At 28.2% G+C, this 22,749-nt stretch overlaps 1 protein-coding gene across 1 annotated transcript in view; it reads right to left on the bottom strand.

The window, feature by feature from the left end:
* The window catches only part of LOC111620115 (plexin-A2-like), a 90,483-nt gene that overhangs the window by 55,706 nt on the left and 12,028 nt on the right, over nucleotides 1-22,749 (bottom strand). Inside the window, exons 2-20 of the mRNA XM_023361974.1 lie at nucleotides 17,247-17,429; nucleotides 17,036-17,161; nucleotides 16,731-16,961; nucleotides 14,678-14,840; nucleotides 10,707-10,800; nucleotides 10,502-10,616; nucleotides 10,134-10,265; nucleotides 9,962-10,069; nucleotides 9,791-9,884; nucleotides 9,536-9,717; nucleotides 9,298-9,467; nucleotides 9,094-9,223; nucleotides 6,610-6,746; nucleotides 5,783-5,971; nucleotides 4,349-4,448; nucleotides 1,849-2,091; nucleotides 1,603-1,779; nucleotides 734-983; nucleotides 311-524 (exon numbers count right to left, since the gene is read on the bottom strand). Coding sequence (XP_023217742.1) covers nucleotides 311-524; nucleotides 734-983; nucleotides 1,603-1,779; nucleotides 1,849-2,091; nucleotides 4,349-4,448; nucleotides 5,783-5,971; nucleotides 6,610-6,746; nucleotides 9,094-9,223; nucleotides 9,298-9,467; nucleotides 9,536-9,717; nucleotides 9,791-9,884; nucleotides 9,962-10,069; nucleotides 10,134-10,265; nucleotides 10,502-10,616; nucleotides 10,707-10,800; nucleotides 14,678-14,840; nucleotides 16,731-16,961; nucleotides 17,036-17,161; nucleotides 17,247-17,429 — 3,038 coding nt within the window. The remainder of the gene's footprint in view (nucleotides 1-310; nucleotides 525-733; nucleotides 984-1,602; nucleotides 1,780-1,848; nucleotides 2,092-4,348; nucleotides 4,449-5,782; nucleotides 5,972-6,609; nucleotides 6,747-9,093; nucleotides 9,224-9,297; nucleotides 9,468-9,535; nucleotides 9,718-9,790; nucleotides 9,885-9,961; nucleotides 10,070-10,133; nucleotides 10,266-10,501; nucleotides 10,617-10,706; nucleotides 10,801-14,677; nucleotides 14,841-16,730; nucleotides 16,962-17,035; nucleotides 17,162-17,246; nucleotides 17,430-22,749) is intronic.

Raw genomic sequence — 22,749 nt, 5'->3', positions numbered from 1 at the left:
TCACTGCTTATTATAATACATATTTAATTATAATAGATTTTATATTATAATTTCATTTCAAAAATTTCTTGAAACTACAAACATTAATAAATTTTGATAAATCTCATAGTGTTAAAATCTAATGAATATATTTAACTAAAAGTTGAACAAAGTATTGAGAAAATAACAGTTTTCATAACATGGAAAAAAAGTAAATATATATCATGTTTTTAGATCTTTGGTTATTCATTCATTGTAAGATATAACATCAACAAATGCTAATATATGAATAAGTTAATTATTATTAATCCTTTTTATTATTATAACTTACCAACCAATACAATAGTTAATGTAATCAAACTGCAATATTTTACTCAAGATGAATTTTATTATGATTCTTACCTGCATTTCTTTCAAAACAGGATGATTATCAAAATTAGGAAATAACACTTTCATTGCATAAGTTCGATAATCAAGAAATGGAATTCCACCAGATGTTAAGTCACTTGTCAAATCTGTCATTTCTGTTTGTAGCTCAGCAAATGCTGGAAAATAAATATTTAATATATATAAAATGGGAGTTCATCCTTAAATGTACAGTCAACCGTGTGCTGGGCTGTGAATGGCTCACATATTTGTAAAATTTAAGTGACTCATACAATATGGAATTCATATAAAATGGAATTATCAACAGTGTTATAGGGGGCCTGTAGTTTATTAAAAAAACTTTTGTAAAATTATTTTTTAAACCTACCTTCTTTACATTCACTAGCAACTCTTAATTCTAAAACATCCATTTGTTCTTGCATGTTTTTCAAAACACGGCTGCTTTCTGTTGATTTTCTACGATATGCAATCAATATTAAGATGACTATTAACAGTAAAATGCATCCTCCAGCAATTACACCAATAATAACAGGTTTAGAAAGAGTGCTATCTTGACCAGCAGGAATTTCATAACTCAACTGACCAATGGTAAATTTGAGTTTACTTCCAACTTCAACCTATTAAATTAAATTTTCGTTAAATTCAAAATTTTTCATATAATTCTAAATAACTTGCTACTCATTTACTTTTTATTAGAATGTTCATACATATAATTTAAAGTAATCAAATAAACTTTACACTAATATAATTAATTTTTTGTATTCATCTTATCTCAAATTTTTCAGTTAAAATTTTTATAATCTATAATAAAGTAAATACTTGTGTGACCATATTGTCAGTTTTTAGAAGTCAATATTTAACTTTAATGAATGATTATTTGAACGTTTTCAGGAATTTTCCAGCTTCAGCTTTAAGTGTTTTACAATACTTAAAAACAAAAAATATTTTATAATTATTTTATCACTATAAATATTGTATATATTAATTTTGAAATGGAACTGAAGAATACTAAACAAGAAATTTTCTGAGAACACAAAGTGATAATGAAGTAGAAATATATTGTAAATGTGTATTATAAATTAAAATCTATTGCAATAAAATTTATGTATCTAGAATCTAACATAGTCTTTGAATCTTATATTTTTGGTTTCCTTAAATACAATATATAAACAGCATTATAATATTAATTATCATTCTATCAATAAGAAATAATACAAATTAATATAAAGTTATTACTATAACATAAGGTATCTTCTTATTATCAGGACTGCCATTTAAACCTCTTGCTGGAGGCTGTGAAGTTGGTGGTCGACACGTCAACTGAGAACGTGATAATGATGTAACATTACAAAATTCAGTTCCAATACGCACAATAACATCAATTTCCTGAGAAGCACGATCCAAATTTTTACCCTGAAATATTTCAATTAAAGTTTTTAATACTAATAAGTTGTTTGTTTCATATAATAAGAAATTACTTACATTAATTGTCAAATAATCACTTTTGTAATATTTTATATGATCTTTTTCACTAAATGGTTCATATTTAGGATCAGGATACATTTGAAATTTAGGAAATTCAGGTTTACTACTTATGTTTCTAACTTGTTCCACATTATCCATTTCAAATCCATAATCAAGTTCCAAAATTTCATCTTCCTTAACAGCATAAGGTATTGGAGGACTTTCACATTTCATTTCCTTTGGAGATTCAACTTTACAATTCTATAAGAAGATATATTAAATTGAAAACTATAATTTACTATTTGAGCATTTAACTTTTATCATAATTAGTTTAATTAATTTTTAATTTCCTTTTATACCTGAATTGGAAATCTCCTGTTAATATACTATAGCCTAATGAAAGTTTTGAGAGAAGTATATACTTTATAAATATAAACATTTTGTAAATACATCAAACTCCCCATGCATATCTATGCTAATTAATGCATGAGTATACATGAAAAACTGAAAAACACTGATATCTAAATAGCCCTCTAAACTGTAAAGACTATTCTGAGGTTTTAAATGAACTACAGTAATTACCACTCAACCGCATTATAACAACCATGCAAATATGAGTCCCATGTTCTATAAGCTGAAATGTATAACTAGTCAATAAACATAAAAATAGATTTCTTATATTTTCAAAAATATCATGTAAAATTTAAATTTTTTCCAAATTACTGCATTTTAATTTTAGGATATTTTTTCAAAACTTATTTATAGTACTAATTTTTCCTACTGCAAAATAATATTCTAGAATCACCTCACTTATGTCCCTTAGAATAGACAATTGAGGGAAAAAAGAAAAGTGTCATTTTACAGTAATTCTAATATTTTGATGATACACAGATAATCTGAGCACAATAATAGGGAGTTTTAGTATATTCATTTAAATGCTAACATTTGAAGTAACTTCATGAAAACCTTGATATTTGTAATTTTTTTATATTTTGTATTTTGTAATTTTAAAGAATCGTATTTTATTATTCAAAATATTAGAAAAAACAATGTCTTATGTCAAAAAATAAATTTTATTATATTAAACAAAATAAACATTACTAATTTTAATTAAAATTTTTCAACTATTTTGTAAAAATTTAATAGAATGTAAAAAAAATCTATGCAATAATTTTAATAACACACTGGTATCTCATATTTTGAATGACTAACATCAAATATTCCAGAGTTCAAATAATAAATTTGAGAAAAGAAATTTGACCTGAAGTTGGAACAATGCTTCTACATTCAAGCTGCATATGCAGTGATAAAATGTGCTCACTGCTTAAACACCATCTGTTGTGCACCCAAGTCATCTTTTGCTCTAGTCATGAAACTATCTCTTGCACTATGCCTGTGTTTTCAGTGCTTTTTTCACTTTATTTTTGGTGTATATAGTTTTATATATATAACTATACACACTAATATATATATATATATAACCCCTACCTATTAACCATGGCATCCAAGAAGTGTGTGGAAGCAATGAAGCCTAAGAGGAAGGCTGTAGTATCAGTGCTTTTTTCACTTTATTTTTGGTGTATATAGTTTTATATATATAACTAAACACTAATATATATATATATATAACCCCTACCTATTAACCATGGCATCCAAGAAGTGTGTGGAAGCAATGAAGCCTAAGAGGAAGGCTGTAGTATCAATAATTGGGATTAAAAAAAAACTTATCACAAAGCATTAAAGTGGTACATATACACATGTGAGTACATGTACCACTTTAATGCTTTGCAATAAGTTCTTTTTTTAAGATACCAAAGTCAACAGTGTGTACCATTCTTAAGAACAAGGAAGTAATAAAAGCAGCAAATGTGAAATGTAAAGATGTGACAATGTTGAAATCACATGTTATTGAGATGGAAAAACCCTCCTAGTACGGCTAAATGAGAAGGCTGGTGATGTCTCCAAATGAATTACTTGTAAGAAAGCCAAGCAGCTGCATAGTAACCTTAAGAAATATGAAATCATTCCTCACTAAAGTACAATAAATGCAATTTTCTGTTATTATACAGTACTTAAGTATTTTATTTATTGTTTTCATGTTTTAAATTTATTATTTAGGGCATTTAATTGCCTTTTTACCTTAAATTATGTTTATCTGCTATTTAGGTTTATTGGACTGGGTATTGTTTAGGTTTGGGAAAGGATTAACTAACTTTCCATTATTTCTAATGGGAAAAACTGATTTTGACTTCAAACAGCTTCCTGAAACAAATTAAATTTAAAGTACAAGGCACCACTGTATATGAAAATATAATAATAAAATCTAAAAATAAATAAATTTTCCTTATATTATTAGTACTTTTGTTTTGGATAAGTCACAAGAAAACAAAACTTAACTTTATCTTAAGAATAACAAACACAAAAAGCAAATTTTCATTGATTTAAGACAACACAATACTACGATTCTATCATTATGAAAATTTATGTTATTCATTATCAAAATAAAATAAAAACTTACACTTTCACTTCTATATTCTTCACCTTCATACATTACATACATCTTAGGTGCAACAACTGCATTTAAATTTGTTCCTTTGACTGTTATCATTATCCCACCACTAAAAAATAAAATGAAAATGAATGTGTAGTAAATATAGTCTATAACATGATCATTCAGTTTAAAGAATTTTAATTCCAAAATATATGCATAATTTGACTATATTTTAACAAAATACACACACACACACATAATATTTTTTAAAACTAGTAAAATGAAAATTCATAAAATTAATAAAAATTTTATTAAATACCTACACTGTTGTTAAATAACTAATTACAAATATTTCAAAATAAATGTGCAATTATAAAATACCTATTTATAAAAGTCTAAAATACACAGATTAGTCAAAACCAGTATACTTAAATTAATTAGTACCGACATGCTTAAAGAAAAACAACAAATATTAATAACAAATGTGATGAATTAAAATATTTGTGTAATTTCTGATATAATAATATAAACATTTTGTAAAAGATATAGTTAGTATAAAAAACTGGCATACAAAATGAGGCAAAAATTACTTGACAGTTAGGATGTATATAGCAATGCACAATTAAATAAAATAAAAATCTGAAGTAGAGTTATATTTTACATAGGTATACAAATATTCAAACAAGTAACAAATTCAACTATTACAGATACATGTTATAATCTTTTCAATAGAAGACCAGCATCAATCACTATCAAGTGATTTTTGTCTCACCCTACATATTTATAAAAAAAATTTAATTTTAAATAATTTTAAAATTTGCAAATGTACAGAAAATTTACAACAATTTGTAGTAAGAACATTATAGTAAATTATTTTGTTTATGTAATTAACAATCAACATTACAATTATGAAAATAAAACAGATGTTGATTAATTATAATGGATATTCTATAGATATTAAATAGTAACAAATAAGCCTTAGCTATACTGTACAGTACAGTACAGTACAATATTACACTGTAAATAAGCAATTGTATCATTATCAGTTTTGTCTTTGTAACAACTAAAATTAAAATAGTGATCCACAAAGAAATATTTTCAAAGCAAAGCAATCTTTTATATATAAAATATTTAAGTGCAAATTAAATTTTAAACATTTTAATAAGTTATCATTTTAAAATTTTTTTAGTATAATATAATTTATTATTATGTAAATAAAATTATCCTAACCTGAAAAAGAATTTCACTTCAAACACTTCTTTATACAGAAAATCCCAATATATAATAGTTATTATTGTTCATTTTACAAACTTACAAAATTTTCAAGAACAAAAATCCTAGTATATCTTACAAACCAATACTTCAGTAATAAGACAATTATGGATTAAATTAATTACATTCATTTTACAGTAACTTTTAAACAAGTATTTATATTTATTATTACTTTTTAAAAGTTCTTACCTTGGAATGCCTTTGGGAATGCCTCTTTGGCCACTTGGTCCAGATTCAATAGAAGAGATGGTAGGATTATCAACATATTCAAATTCTTTTTCATATACTCTCAATCCATTATCAAATTTCATTCTTACGGTACCTTTCTTAACATTATGAGCAGGTGATGTAATGCATTCTGCTACTTCTGGTTCTCTTCTGTAAAAATATTAATAATAATAATGCTAAGACTGAATGTCTTTAAAATTACAAGTTATTTCAGATGACTGACAATTTTTGTATAGATTGATTCTTTTTATTATTAATATCATAAAATCAATCTATACAAAACACAAATTAACTCTCATAATTGATAAATGGCCATTCTATTAAAATGAATACCTCAAAATTGTTCACTAAAACTACAAAATAACTTTAAAGATAATAAATAAAAAAAATCTATCTGTTAAACATTTTTTTCTGTGAGATGTAAAGTGTAACTAATTGTTAAAACAAATCAAAACTATCTGTTTGGGTTTTTGTTTATAAATTGTATGACTGGAGGATTGATAATGAAAATGTTACTTATGAAATAAGGTGCTCTTTTTAAAATTAGTTTGGGAAAAGATAGAACAATGTAACTAGATTTAAAATCAATTTAAAATAATTTATCTTAATCATACATATTATCTATATTTACAGTAATTTTATTTTGTTTCAATTTTTATCAATCTTTTCCTTTGAGATAAAAAGGGATGCGTGTCAGAATTTATTCTTACTTAAAATATAACTGTTGCAGTGAATCCAAACTAAGGCATCTAAAATTTTAATTTACAAATTATATAATAATATCATACCTTATGATATGACATGGCAAACCACCAACATTTGCTTCAACACTACTGCCAGCATCCATATGTCTTCCCCAGATAAGTAAATGTGTTCCACCAGATTTAGGACCAGCAGAAGGAGTAATATTAACAATCCTTGGATTCTGTAGAAATTTTAATTTTATTAAATATTGTTTAAAGTATAATTTTAAAAATAATCACAGAAAATTATTTCAATTACATAAATAAACAGATTAAAAGTTTACTAATACAGTAATACCTCAACTTACGCGAACCCAGAGTTACGCGATTTTCAAATCTCATCGATTCGTCTTTTGTTTGAGCGCCATGCAACTCTTGATTACTCACCCCCCCACACTATTGTTCAGCTTACATGTTCAGACGTGTCACGCAGAATCGACACATAGCTACAATTTATTTTGTGTTATTTAAAAGAATTATGTAAGAACAGAATGTCTTAATTCAGTTCTTACATAATAGCTTTTCAGTTTGTTCAGTTGTTACCAGTTTTGCTAAGATTATAAAAAAAAAATCACAGCTAAAGTTATCTGGTATAAAACAAAAATTTGAACTTTGCAAAATGCAAAAGAGGGTGCTGGTTTATTGGAGATTCTTGATTATTGGGTACCAAATTAATGAGTTTCTACTGTATTTTACCTAAAGATAAATAAAACCTACTAAGATAAAATATAGTAGTCCTAATGTAAATAATACCACTAAAAAAAACTAAGACAAATTATGTTTTTGATATACTTGTAATATTTTCTTGAAAATTAATTTAAAATTTGGTTCTAAATCTGAGAATGGCAAGAAATTCAAAACTCCATAAGCCAACACATACACAAATGACAGATACAAATTTTTACACTGCAAAAATGTAAAGAATTGCATTTTATATTACTTTTTCAAAATTGACTTACATTATTACATAAAACTGAACTGAAATATAATGTAACACATTAAGGAATTAAATATATGCAGAAGTTTTTCAAAGAATAACCTTGCTAAGAATAATAACCTAAGTTTCATCTTATGTAGTCTGTTTTAATTAAGAGGCAAAGATCAATGCATTCAAAATACTTTAATCATATTTGTTATAGCAACAATACTTTTCAGGATTGAAAAAAATCATCCCCTCTTCAAGCTACAAATAATGTACACAGTCAACATTAACAATTAAAAAAACATTGTAGCCTGAAGAGGGATAATTTTTTCAATCCTGAAATGTGTTGCTGCTAAAAAAAAGTGTGATTAAAGTACAGTAGAGCATCGTTTATCCGAATCAATTGGGGAATGGGGTTGTTCGGATAACTTATTTTTCAGATAACCGATTACGTACGAAAAAATATACAGGTATACCTCACCTTAAGTCGGTAATTGGTTCCAGGAGAGGTGACATAAGTCGAATTTACTTTCCGAATCTACTTTTCACTAGGCTAAACCATAAATTACCATTCCCGGTTCTGTATTTTATTTATTAATGCATTTTTAATAATATATGGTTAATAAGAATCTATTTTAAGCTTACAAACAAATAAATTTTAGTTTTTAATATAGTACAGAAAAAAGTAATCTAAATTTACAAATGCATGTACTGTAAATACAATATATACTTGTAAATGTATCTATTTTAATATGATTTTGTGTGTTTTAAACATTTTTCTAGTGATATTACAACTTCAATATTTGTGGCGGACAGACATAACGTCAAATAAAATGACTTAAACTTGATTTTTATTTTTCCATATACTTTTTTGACAAACAATGTATAATCAGAAACAACATAACTCGAAATGACGTAAGTTGAGGTATACCTGTATTAACCTATCCCGTGTTGAAATTTTTCTCCATTGTGTGTTGCTTTGCGTTGAATTTCGTTGATGTTAAGCCTAATGTAAACTTTTTAAAATAATAATCGTGGCTAATGTATCATTAAAAATTATTTCTTTATTTTTTAAAAACAAAATAAATATATTGAAAAATATAAAAACAAAAAAAATTATACTTTAGAAGTTAATCTTGTACCAAAAACGTTTGATTCAGCACGACACACAGTCCTCATAAAAACACCACACAAAAGTGTCAGTGCTGCCAGCTAAAACACACACCAACAAAAAAAATATTGGAGTAGGCCAAGATATAGCCAAAGATTGCAGCGCCACAGCACTAGCAAAAATTTAAATTTGCCGACTGGAATTCTTTCGGATAACTGATTTTCATCAGATAAATGACGCTCTACTGTATTTTGAACGCATTGATCTTTGTCTCTTGATTAAAACAGACTACATAAGATAAAACTTGCATTATTAGTCTCAGCAAAGGTTATTCTTTAAAAAACTTTTGCATATGTTTAATGAAAAAGTCTGCCATTGCAATTTAGTTGTCTAAATTGTTGTGTGTATATATTAAGTAATCTTTCACAAAACACATTTTTTGAATAAATTTTATATGCAAGAAAAATATTTAATTGAAAATATATGTTAAACTTACCACAAAACTATAGTTGAACCTAGACTGAGCTTTGTAATCATTCAAAACTTTAACAAAAACATAACCAGATATTTGTCCAGTAAGTAGACCAGAACTTACATTATGCAAACTTTCAACTTGGCAAACAATTCTAAATAAATAAATTATGTTTAATGAACAAAATCCATATTATTTCATATAGCTGAAAATAAGTAAAAGTCATACGTTGTTGTTTTTTCATACAGTTCTTTATATGGTATACAATTTGCTATTACTTTTCCATCAGCTTGAACAATCTTTACACCACCATTAATGTCTGCAAATGTGCGACCCAAATTAATACCTGTGATGGTGATATTTGTTCCACCTTCCCAAGGTCCTGATATCGGTGTAAACTAGAATAATTTTCAATAATTAACATATAAATGTAAATCATGTTTAATTAACTATGTATTATGAGTACCTTAGTAATTTGAGGATTAGGACAAGTCTGATGACTGTCTAACCATAGTAAAGAACTATTACATTGTCCACGAACTCGACAAGATCCAATACCATCAGAACACCAACCACATTTATATTTAGAATGTAATTCTAAACAAATTCCACAATTTGTTGCCATTCCTTCACATCTATATACCAATACTAATTAAAAAATAAAAATATAATATCAATATTTTAGTGAAATACTATAAAATATTATAATTTTAATACTTACCACGAATATTTTCTGGATTATCTAAAGGTTTTGATCCAGCCCAAATAACAGCAAATGATGCAGTTACATTTGGTGATTGTGTACCAAAAGAAAACTAAATTTCAAATGTCAAAATTATCCATTATAAGAGTAAAATCTAAGATTTATGGATTTATAATTTATTTTACTTACCATCATTGGTTCACAATGTATGTTTTCACCAATAAATTGAGCATGAACTTGTCGAACACGACCTTCAATGTTAAACTGACACACAAACGTAGTTTGTAGAAGAAGTGGCTGCAAACAACAAAATATTTTTATAAAAATATTCTGAATAGAATAACTTTCTGTAATTATTTACCTGTGTATTTTCTACTTTAACTTCAATACTTTTGTTTTCACCAGATGGTACTAAAATAACAGGTGAACTTCCATTTGTTGTATTAATTCTTGGGCAAAATCCAGGACCTGATCTTATACTTGGACCAATACTCTACATAATCATATATTAATAATCATTAACAATATATTAAATAAAAAAGAATTATATATGTAATTTAATAATATCTTATAATATATGCATACTTAAGAAAACAAAAGTTAAATATGACTTCAAAAAATAATAATAAATAAAATACTTTCTTGCAAAAGTAATTCACTATTAAGATTTATAGCTTTTCCATTCCATTATGAAGATATTTCTAATTATTAAAAAAATTAAATACTTACAGATACACCAGTCACAAGTATGTCATTACGACAATTTTCTCCAGTGTCATGTGTACAACGATGACCTTGAACACACCAATCACAAGGAAAGGGACTTGACACACATTGTGTACAACTAACAAATTCATCATTCAAAAATTTATAATTTAATATTAAACATAACTTCTTTCACAAACAATTTATTTAATAAATTTTAATATCTTACGACGTATGCGTGCTGCAATCATAAAATGTGAAATTCGTTGAAACAAATTCAGGTCCTATCCTTTTTCTTACTGATAATTTAGCTGTGATATGATCTAAAAAAATTTTAAGTAAAACATTTATTATTAAATTCAGATATAATTAAATAAATGTATAAAATTTCTGATTTTTTGAAATTATTTAAATTTTGTTAAATTTTACTTCGTATGATCTATGTATAAAAATATAATTATCTCTCGTTGTACTAAATCTATATATAATTTACTTTAATTAAAATAAACAGTTGAATAAAATCAAAACTTTTCTAAAGCAAAGAAAAAAGTCTTCTGGATTATATCAAACTTACAATACAGTAGAACCTATTTAAGAAGTTCCCACTTGAGAGGTTTTCCCAGCATAAGAAGTTCAATTTCTCTGGTCCTGGCATTTACACTATAAGATATATGGTAAAATTTCCCATATAACATATAAGACATTCCAAAATATTGATCCCATTGACAATATTTTCCCACTTAAAAAGTTTTTGCTGGAGAAAAATTGTAATCTTTTTCCTCACCATAACTTAGTAAAGTTTTAGTAAAGTAACTCCAGATGTTCACTATATTATATATCAAACATCTGTATCCGAGATGGTTGTTAAATTATCTGGAGTCTTATTGTTTTGACCATACTCCCTATCTGATTCTATCTATTAACTATTGACACAAGTCATTTCATCACTTTCTGTAGTCAGTGTATTGTACTATTCTATGTTACATTACTAACAGACTGTAATGTAGAAAAAAATTATAAGACCACTACATTTTTTGTTTTCTCAAAATTAACAATGTTTAATGGTCAATTATTATTCTCAACAAAGTAAATACAAGAAATAATCACATTTTTGAACAATTAGTTCCACAATAAGAAAATTGGTTGAAAAAAAATCATCCTCACATAATTACAGGTGTATTTTTTATCTGATAACTCAGCAGAACACATCCATAAGAAAGATTTCATGTGAAATTGGGGCAAAACTTTCACATAATTGTTTGGAAAATATTAAGGAAAAACAAGAAAGCAAACTATATAAAACTAAAAGGTAAGTGCAAATTGACTGAGGCACAGGAACAAGCAAGATTAGAATGAGCCAAGAAGCATAAATCCTGGACCAAAGGTAAAACAATGTGGTGTTTTCAGACAAAAAGAAGTTTAATCTTGACAGTCCAGATGGGAATAATGCATACTTACATGACTCGCACAAGGCATTTAAAGAATTTTTTAGTAGAAAAATGGGTGTAGTCTATCATATTATCATAGTTTGGGTAGCATTCTGTTATGATGCTAATAGGGATTGTAAATTTACCGACTTTTTCATTTACTGGTATTTCAGTAAATTAAAATTAAAATACCGGTTTACCGGTAAATTATTTTCTTGAACAATAAAATTAAGGTGATAAAAAATATAAGTCATTATGATTTCCATTTCACATTTTTTATTTCAAAGATAACAAATATATAAAATATAAAAACTAAAGTGTTATTCTAAACAAACTATAATAATAAATATAGAAATAAACAGAAATAAAATAATACAGAAAAATAAAAATATAACAGAAATAATATAAAGTACCTAATACCATTTTATTGATTATCATGTTTTAAAATTAACTTCTCAAGAAACTTAAATTATTTATAGTCCTAATTTTGATCTAATTTTTGTACAAAATAATCCAGATCCCGGGAATATCCTTTCTGATTCAACACTTGTTGGACGAATGATCATTAAATTAAAATTAAACAAAAAATATCTCGCATAAAATTAATAATTAGGTATATTGTTGCTTACACTTACTTTTTTTTTTTTTTTTTTCAGTGTCCCTTTAGCCCTTTTAAATATCTATAAACACAATATTTTCTACATAGAAATTTCTAGTATGGATTTTTCATTTACCTAATTACCGGTAAATTTCAAAAATTTACCGGTAAGTTTACAGAATGTTTTTTTGTCAATTTATCGGTAAACCGGTATACAATCCCTAGATGCTAAATTTAATTAATTTTTAATTTAATGCTAAACTTGTTCTTGTGAACAAGTTTAGCATTAAATTAAAATCTGAAAATTATCAGGTGTTATTGTAAGAACATTTGCTCCCATTTAGATCACATTTTAGAGGAAGAAAATGGTACAGTAGATCCCCCTATAAAACCGTTTCCTATAGTTATGATTCCTATAAAAATTGTGGCAGTATCCGTAAACAACGGTAAAAATAACTCCTATAATACGTAAAACGTCATCGGGCAGCCGAACTACTTTCCCGCCGTCCGTAGCGCCACGCTACGGACGTTTAGGCGGATAAATTGAGTTTAGTATCGTCTGTTCATATAATTATATATAAATTAGGTACTGTACATATAATTATATATTAATTATATATAAATTAGGTACTGTATATATAATTATATATTAACTTAATTTATTGTAACTTTATTATAATTAAATATATATTTTTCGCCGTCTAGCGTCACGCTACGGCGAGTTAGGCGACCTATCGTCTGTCCAGTACTGTAATTTTATACATTTCTTGTGAAAGAAACATTTCTTATTTAACGGCCATAAAAATTATTTATATTAAGGATGTCTCCAAAGGTCAACGAAGTTTTCGCAGAAAAATAATATCAGAAATCGCGGCCGCGGTTTGATGCGCTGTTCCGCGACGAAACCAAGCTTTAGCAACGGGCGTAGTCGAACGGTACACACTCGGTAAGCAATCCTACAATTTTTTGTTTATAACGTAGTTTATACGGATTATTTTCAAAAAAATATACGTATTTTGGAAATGTTGAGTCGAATTAGTCTAGAATCGATTAATTTTATGAAAGAAAACCTTTCAAACAGCCGTAGTCCGTAAACTATGATTCCTACAAAATTGATTCATAAAGAACGGGACGTATCTACCGTCTTATAGGGGGATCTACTGTACTACCAACAAGACAATGTCACCTGTCATAACTCAAAGGCAACTCAAGACTGGTTTAAGTCAAAGAAAATTAATGTTTTACCTTAGCCATCAAGAAGTCCTGACTTATATCTCTTTGGAAACTTTTGAGGATTTTAAATCAGAAGGCATATATAAACAATTGCCAATTTTCAGGTGTTCAAAACTTGAATGTAAAGTTATGAACCAATGGAATAATATTGATAATAATCAACTAAAAAAATTTGTAGAATCAATGCCAAACAGGTTGTTAAAAGTGATATGAAGAAATAGTGTAACATTCAATTATTAATTAACCAAAAGTTACTTCTCAATATTTGTTTTCATAGTGATCATATAATTTATTAAGAATGCAAATTTGACTTCTGTAAAACTAATAACTAAATGCGTTAAGATTATTTAACTAATTGTTTGACGCTTTGTTTGTTTGTTTTGTTAAGTTATGACAACACTACACTTGGGTGATCTGCCTAAGGAAAATGTCTTCTGGGAGGTCTTTTTAAGGGTAACTGGTACCTATTCAGGTATTACATATATGGAGAAAACCTGGTGATTTCACATGGCCAGACCATCTGGGCAAGGCATGAACCCACAACCAAACTTCCAGTGTTCAGGGGACAGAACAGCTTGGCTACTGACAGGCCACTTTATTGTTGAAAACTTGATTATTTATTGTATTTACTTTGTTGAGTATAATAACTGACCATCAAAGATTGTTAATTTTGAGAAAGATAAACAAATGTAGTGGCTTATAATTTCTTAGCAGACTGCATATTAGCTTGATATTCAAATAAAACTGATTGTACAGATAATAAACTATTTGCTTACAATTCCTGCATAATAGTTTTCCCACCTAAGAAGTTCTTTTAGAGTAGTCCTTTCAAAAACTTCTTAGCAGGGTTCTACTGTACTATTATTAAGAAGTATATTCATGGAATTAATGAAAAATAAACTTGATATTCTCTGAACTTTTAAAAATTTAATTCAAACTTACGTTGACCAGGTGGAATGGATGGAAGAGAATCTGTGTGTGGAGTTGCACAAGTAATTCCATTGGTTGATCTAGTGGCATTTGTTGTTAATGTTTTGCCCATGATTGTAAATGCACAAAAGAACTGACCTTCTAACACAGGAAGATTATCAATGATTAAAGTTAGCTGAAATTAGAAATATTTTATTTTTATTATCAACTAAATTGAAAATTCTTTTTACATTAATATACCATAATGTTCTAAGAAACTTGACACTATTTTAACAAAAATTTATATGATTACTGATTAATGATACAAAATTCCAAAGGAAAACATTTTTCAAATAAAAAACTGTTTTTGGCTTCCTTAATCAGCAGTCATAAGAATTTTCATATTAATATACTTCTTTGAGTATATAGAATTGCTTTTCTGTTTTTAGCACAAATTTCACATTATTATAACAACTTAATGCTTACTTAATTTATATTTTGCTTTTTAATGGTAATTTGTCTGTTTTTAAATAACAAATTAAAATTTGTGAAGTTAAAAAGAAACTTATTCTTATTTTCATCATCATAAATAAACAAAAAATATTTAATTAATTTGGGATTGATTTATTATATTTCAATCATCATTTTAGTTTGTAATTTGTATATTTAAATCTGAAATTAAATTGCTGTTTGATTTGAAACTATATGTTTGTAAAAATGAAATCAATTGTGTAAATGAATTATATCATCAATCCTGAATATAATTAAGTGTAAAGTTGACTATAAAATAACATACCTTTAATACACCTTAAATCTCTAGTACAAAACAATAATAAAACTGACCTAATATTTTCATAATTGTAAAGTCAATTAATGTTCCAATATTTGGAATGGTAATTGACCTGAAAAAATCTTAATATTAGATCAAAAACATTAGTCAGTTTTATTGTTGTTTTGTACTGGAGATTTAAGGTATTAAAGGAGTGTTATTTTACGGTTTATATGTATCCAGTTTTCAATAGTAGAGAAAGACAGTAAAGTTGATTATTATTATAAATAGCAGCCAGATGTTAATGTAGCAGCCTATTATTCTGGGAACCTGGGATCAAATCTGGATGGATCAAAAAACCAAGGAATTTTTCAGGGGGGTTTGTGTGAATATGATAGGTCCCCTTCCCTCACTATCTGGCATCCCATTATGGGCCTCACAAAACCAATAATGGGCTTGTTAAAAAGGCCCTCTTAGTGCCCACAGAGAAGAAAAAAATTAAAAGTTATAAATGAAAATATTCTATAAATAATAGTTTTATAAATATGATTGATATTACAATTCACTTTCATAATCTATAACTTATCTCATTAATAAAATTTTTTTTAGCATAATAAATTAAAATGTATGATTTTATGGCCATTGTGAGGAGGAGGGGAAGTTAGAGATTTTTTCCAGACCTGGAAAAAATTTAGAGGCCTGTAGTAGTTTCTACCCCTAAAAATTAATGTTACTTTTACTAAGAAAAAATAAAATCTTTAAGACTTCTATTTATTAATAAAGGAGCATTTTATATACTTTATTATTTTATTTGTTCAAAAAAAGGGATCCACTAAGAAGCAAAAGAGAGACAGTCCATCTCCAGGCCTCATACAAAGCTTTTGATAGTCCTGTGTGCATCACAATGCATACAGGGGCTGTCAAATGCTACTTAAGTTTACAATTTAATTTATTTATGAAACTAATTAGCTCTATTTCAATTCTAAACAGACAAATTAACTAATAAGAATGACAACAACAAATATTAAATAATCATATATAAATATTTTGTTGCTACTACATATTGAAGGAAATATAGAATTATTGATTAAGTCTACAGTATATCTGTAGGCATGTCAACTTTCTCTCAAAAATCATTTAACGAATCAATCATACTATCAAGTTTTACATAAATATTTTATAAAACATAAAATTCAGATTTTGTTAATTTCTTTGATGTAATGTTAACTACTTAATTATGTAATTATTATTGTTGGAAAAATATCCTAAAAAGTTTTTAAATTGTAATATAAAAAATAATTTCTAATATTTACTTACTATTCGAGCAGTTGTGCGTTGAATTTGTGGTGGCTGAACTTCAGTTATTGTTGTGCATTTTCCATTTTTATAGGATAGCCAATAATTTGCATTTTGAGCAGCATCTTCACAATCACTACGTAAACTACATTTATTTTCTAATGAGCACCATCCACAATATGGATCTTTGGCACCAAGACATTCATTGCAAGTATTAAAAATATGACATCCTTGCACTTTCATCATTGTTACCTTAAGAAATTTATATTTTAATTATTTTGAAATATTTAAAATAATTATAATTATTAGATAAACTGAGATCATACTCTATTTTCAGTCATAACGTAGATATGTTTGTCTTTATGAAACAACATATCAGGATTAACTGAACTTCCTTCGTCAATTACAATATCACTGTATTCAAATGCTCTAGTCACAGATTCAACCACAGCCTATTAAAAAATTTTTCAAGTTCATATTAAAGTTCATATTTTAAAAAATTGTTTTTCTATCTGTTTATTAAATTTCCATTCTCACCTTTTTCAAATGTCCCGTTGATGTACCCAAAAATGCCACTGTATAATCGTGCGTAGAGATTGCTGCTACAGCTGTCAATAAAACTCCAGAAAGGCGCAAAACTGGTGACGCCTTAACTGGATTAGTACCTCCTAATGGAGTATTGACATCTAGTCCACAAAAGTCATCTTTAATTTGAACTTGCTATTGAAAAAAAGAGAATGTTTTATATTTTTCAAATTAATACTAATAATAAATTAATTAACAAATAATCAATTCTTATTTACTACATATTGCACATAAATTATTACATAAATCATTTTGCTTTAAATCTTTAAATGAAAATTAGAATTTAACATGTTTATACATTACTAAGAAATTTTCTTATAATTTGTGTTAATTCAATAGCTCAAAAAATATATTTTATTATTACTAGATGAATAAAGATAATTCTGAGAAATGTTCATTAAGCCATTTATTAGGAATTTATCCTTGGGTCATTCTCACAAAAGAGACAATCCAATGCCCCAAAATTTTGTTGTAGATAAAGGTATGCAAAGATGACAAAAATTTGAATATGTACTTTATGTACTCAAGTCCAAAATAAATGCTGACAGAAATCAACACAACAAAGTTTCAAGATTGGGTTTTTAAATATCAAAAGATTGGGTTTTTAAATAGATGGTATATTGAAGGAATTATTATGATTACAAGGGAATGACTGCCAACTATTAGGAAATAATTACTACATAATCATTACTTCTGTTCATGATGCATGCACAATGTCATTTTGCAATGCGAAGAATAACATGCAGTGCAAGGCACTTACAGTTACAGTTAGGAACTAGGGAGACTTGGGTAGGAGTAATGTAAGTAACTAAATTAAGAAAAACAACTACAGATGACCTAGCTCATTTGGATATTGGAGACGTGTATGAATACGAATCGTACAAGCAAAGAAAAAAAAAGAAAAAGGTTGACAGGTTGTGCACGATATTCCTGAACAAAAGTAACAGTTCACCCAGACAGTGAGTCGATTCCTCGACTGTCCGGCTGAAAACCAAACAAGTGGTAACACTAGGTGCGACAAAAATATGAAATGAAATGGTTCAAATTTTTACATGATGATATTATTATTTATTGTGAAATTTGCCACCCATTAAAAGTGCTGCCCCACTATGCTATGCCACTGAATTTATGCAGTTAGAAAATCTCAGCAAACACAAAATACTCTTTTCTGTTGCAAGGAGCTAGTGATTGCATTTTTGAGTACATTGCTGAAGTTATATTCACATGTCAAAATGACCTCTGTCAGAAAGAAGTCTTCTGGACATTAGCAGCATTAGCTGAGCTCTGCAACATATTCTCAACTCTATTTTTTGTATTAGGTCCTTGTTGCTTATATGTGATGATCCTTGCTGCAGCAGTCCTTCCATCTCTTCTTATATCTCGGCATGTTCAGCACAAGCCAGAGCCACCTTTAACTGTTTATTCTCCGTACAAATCTTGGTTCTCTCTCTCCAAACATGTTCCTCTCTGCTTCATGTTTGGAGTGTGAGTGCATGTTATCCTGGACCTGTGGTGAATGAAGCTTCTGTTGCTGCTTCAGGTGGTGATGATGGAGAGTTTTGTGTCAATATCTTTGCTAACTGCATTCTGCTCTCTGTCTCTAACTCAGAATTTGCATGCCACTACTTTTGTTTACATCTGAGTTCATGTCTGCCACTACCTCAACTTGTTTCTTTTTTTTTATGTCTTATTTCAATTTCTCTTTTTCTTGAAGTTTTACTTCACTAAGTACTCAAAGAATTTTATTTTCTTCAGTACTGGATTATTTTTCATCATCTCTCTTCTCCTCCTGTCATACTTTCTCCTCTTTGCCTTGGTTTCTGAAGGTTTGATATTATTCTTCTTTAGTCCCATTGTTTACAATGTATCATATTTGATGCTACAAAAGAAAGCAAGTCAATCAGAATTGAGGGGCAATTCATTATCACTGTTATTTAAAAGTAGATTTAAATAGACTGAATGTCATTCCCTTCAGCTCACAATCATTCCCTCACCTATCATATAATAATGGAATGACAAAATTGAAAAAAAAGGCAGTTTCTTCAATTTACCATTTCTCATGGTTTTTTTTTACTACTTCATTAAACTGCTCTTTGATAAGATTCTATCAACCAGAACTACAATTTTCATAATTTGAAAACGATTATAAAACTATTTAGTGGGAGAATGACAATCAATTAAACTATTTACCCATAAGAGAAGCTGAAATATGCTGTAATATGCAAACCAACATAATCAAGCAGCAAAGAGTGCTGGAACCTCTTCTTGCTGATGCATTGTGGATAGGGACTATATTAATTAAACAGCAAGAGCCTCTGTTGACTTATGTAGAAAGCAACAAATCCTTGTAAGAGTTATTTTTTTGACCCAGATTACAAATGAAAGTTTTTATTTTCATAAAAGTACATGAAAATATATCTGTATACATTTCATCTATAATTAGGCATTACTTACATTAAAATAAGTTGTTACTATGTATACATTTATGTATGATACATAAAAAGCACAGACAGGCAGGTATTTGTGAGGTAATGACATGCAAATACATGCATCTGAATTTTCAGCCTTTAAACTATTAGTGAAAATCACTTATAGCATATATCATGACTATAATGGAAGTGATGTTCACAATGCAATGTTTTCTACTTTCAAGCTAAAACTTTTCTGAGTTATAAACTGAGGACACCAAATTGTCCACTTTTGTGAGAATGAACACCTTATAATAATTAGTGTGTTTTGTAATTTACTGTAACCAGTGCTTTTTTTGTCATAGAACACAATGGAACAGCATTCCACACCTTTTTTCGATATATTTTAAAAGTTTTAAGAGAATTTTTGAAAATTTGATGTTTGGTCCGCGTTGAATCACTCTTTTGAGCATAGAAGATCGGAGACAAAATTATTAAGATGATCCTGCTCCTGCTTCTGTGCCGAATCTTGTGTACGATGCATGTAATATATTTTTAGTAATGAGATGAGTGTTTCACCACCTTTTTTTTTTCTCCAAAAAAAGCATTGACTGTAACCATTAGTGATGGGACAATACCAAAATTTCTCCCAATTCTAATTCTTTTGAATACTTTGTAAAGTTTATTCTATTTTTAAAAAATTAATGACTTATATTATGAGCATGCTATATCCATTAATTAATAAACATAAAGCTTAAGAATGGAAAATGATTGAGAAATCCAGAATCAACCTTTCTAAAGAAACCTGAAAATTCTCCATTTATATGTGTATATGCATGCTTTTACTTGAGTACTACAAAATAAATTTGCAATTTTATTTCAGACAAAGTTAATATTGTAACACTATTCCCCAAAGAAATTATAACTAATTCCCTTATACTCAAAGAACTATTCCATCATGTCATTTAGGGTTGCTAGCTTTGTAAATTGCTTCATTGGTTGACAGAATGATCAGGGAGAGGAAAAGTAAATGAAAAGATACACTTGTTTTTTCATGATTCTCACAATTGGGATTCCTAATAAATGCTTTAATTCCATCATATTTAACACTGAATGAGGTTCTGCAAATGATGCAATGAGCTGAACAAATATCAGCATGAGTTACAGATTTTTGAATTCATTCACTTGAGCCCAGTTTTCCTAAATGTACAATTGTATGAACTTTTTTAAAGGAAAAGAAAAATCAGATAAATATCTAGATTGACTCATCATAAAAAATCAATTTTTAAAACTCAAAAAAGCAGTAGAATTAGTATAAACAAGTAGTTTTACTTAGAATTGCATAAATCACATTTGAAAATGTAACATACTACAGCATCATCTGTGAATCATAACAAAAACTTTCCATAATTATAATGAGAAAGTTGCTTTATCATTATAAGTAAACATACTAAATATTAAAAATAATTTTATATATTTTTTCAATTAAAATATAACTATGCTTATATTTTAAACTCCTTTTCTGATACTTAAATATTTTTGTCGACCTCCAGCCTTGACTTAAAATTGCCAATCAAGCCACCCAATACAGGCCAGGTGGCAACCCTATGTCACCCTATCTCCCCTAAAATGGGGACCAAGTAGTTACTGACCAAGTGCAATCTCTAATCACTCAGACTACATAAATGTAAAGTCTGCCATGACAGGTATCACCTTGTGCATGGGGTATTGTGTATTCTCTGCTTTGTCAACATGAAGTTAGTTACCAATAAACTAATACTTACATACCAACCAATGCCAAATATTATAGAGTTAGAAACAGCTATAATATTAATAATTTATGAGAGAATTTGGCACTAGAGTTAGGCGTTAGGCACCATCTCTTGGTAAATTTAATAATTATAATTTTAATTAAATAATTTAGAACTACTGGAAGAAAAGAATCAACCCAGAGCAGGACTCAAACCCACAACCCCTGCTTATTGTGCAGATGCGTTGCCAATTATACAACTCAAACCTCCAGTCAGATCTCTTCCAGTATACAGGGTGTATCAGAATGACGTTTTTAAAATTTGAGGGATTGTAGAGGATGAAATTTTGAACGTTTTGATATAAGGAACCTATAGCCAGAAATGTGATATAAAGTTTCTACAGCACTTTGCACATTCTATGCGGTCGGTATGCACAATGGCATTCCGTCGAGCTTCACCATAACACAAATGCATATCAGCAAGTTCTCCAAATGTGTAGTTACCCTCAATGACGCCAGAAAGTATCCACAGTATGTGAATCACAATAAACAGACAACTGTACACTGACTTACATTGACTAGCTGTGTGTTTACAGCACAGCACCAGTGGATGCAAGGGGTGACCTGAAGAACGACAAGCACTAAGTACACAACATCCTATATACAGGCTCAGTTAGACAACTGTAGTTGTGTTTACAGTCTTCCATCCACAGCAATAACATGACATCAATGGATGGAAGGGTAGCTACCTAAGTGAAGGATGGTCAAGCACTTCCTACCACTGTAGACTCTAGTTCAAATTTCTGGCTACAGGTTCCTTATATCAAAACATTCAAAATTTCATCCTCTACAATCCCCCAAATTTTTAAAACGTCATTCTGATACATCCTGTATATAAGGTTATGTAATAACCTTATTTATACTGGAACTGGTAACGCATCTGCACAGTAAGCAGGCATTGAAGATTCAAGTCCTGCTCCTGGCTGATTCTTTTCTTCCAGTAGTTCTAAATTATTTAAATTATTTAATTAAAATTATAATTATTAAATTTATCAAGAAATGACACCTAACGCTTAACTCTAGTGCCAAATTGTCTGATAAATTATTATTATTATTATTATAGCTGTTTCTAACCTGATAATATTTGGCATTGGTTGGTGTGTAGCTTTATACAGTAGAGCATAGCTTATCTGAAAGCCAGTTATCCGAAACGTCAGTTAACTGAAAGCATTCCAGTCGGCAAATTTAAATTTTCACTAGTGCTGTAGCGCTGCAATCTTTGGCTATATCTTGGGCT

The sequence above is a fragment of the Centruroides sculpturatus genome, unplaced genomic scaffold (assembly GCF_000671375.1).
Source record: "Centruroides sculpturatus isolate CEXI.00-Female unplaced genomic scaffold, Cexi_2.0 scaffold109, whole genome shotgun sequence".
Lineage (NCBI taxonomy): Eukaryota > Metazoa > Arthropoda > Arachnida > Scorpiones > Buthidae > Centruroides > Centruroides sculpturatus.
The sequence above is the reverse complement of the archived record's forward strand: the minus strand, read 5'-3'. Positions and strand labels throughout refer to the sequence as shown.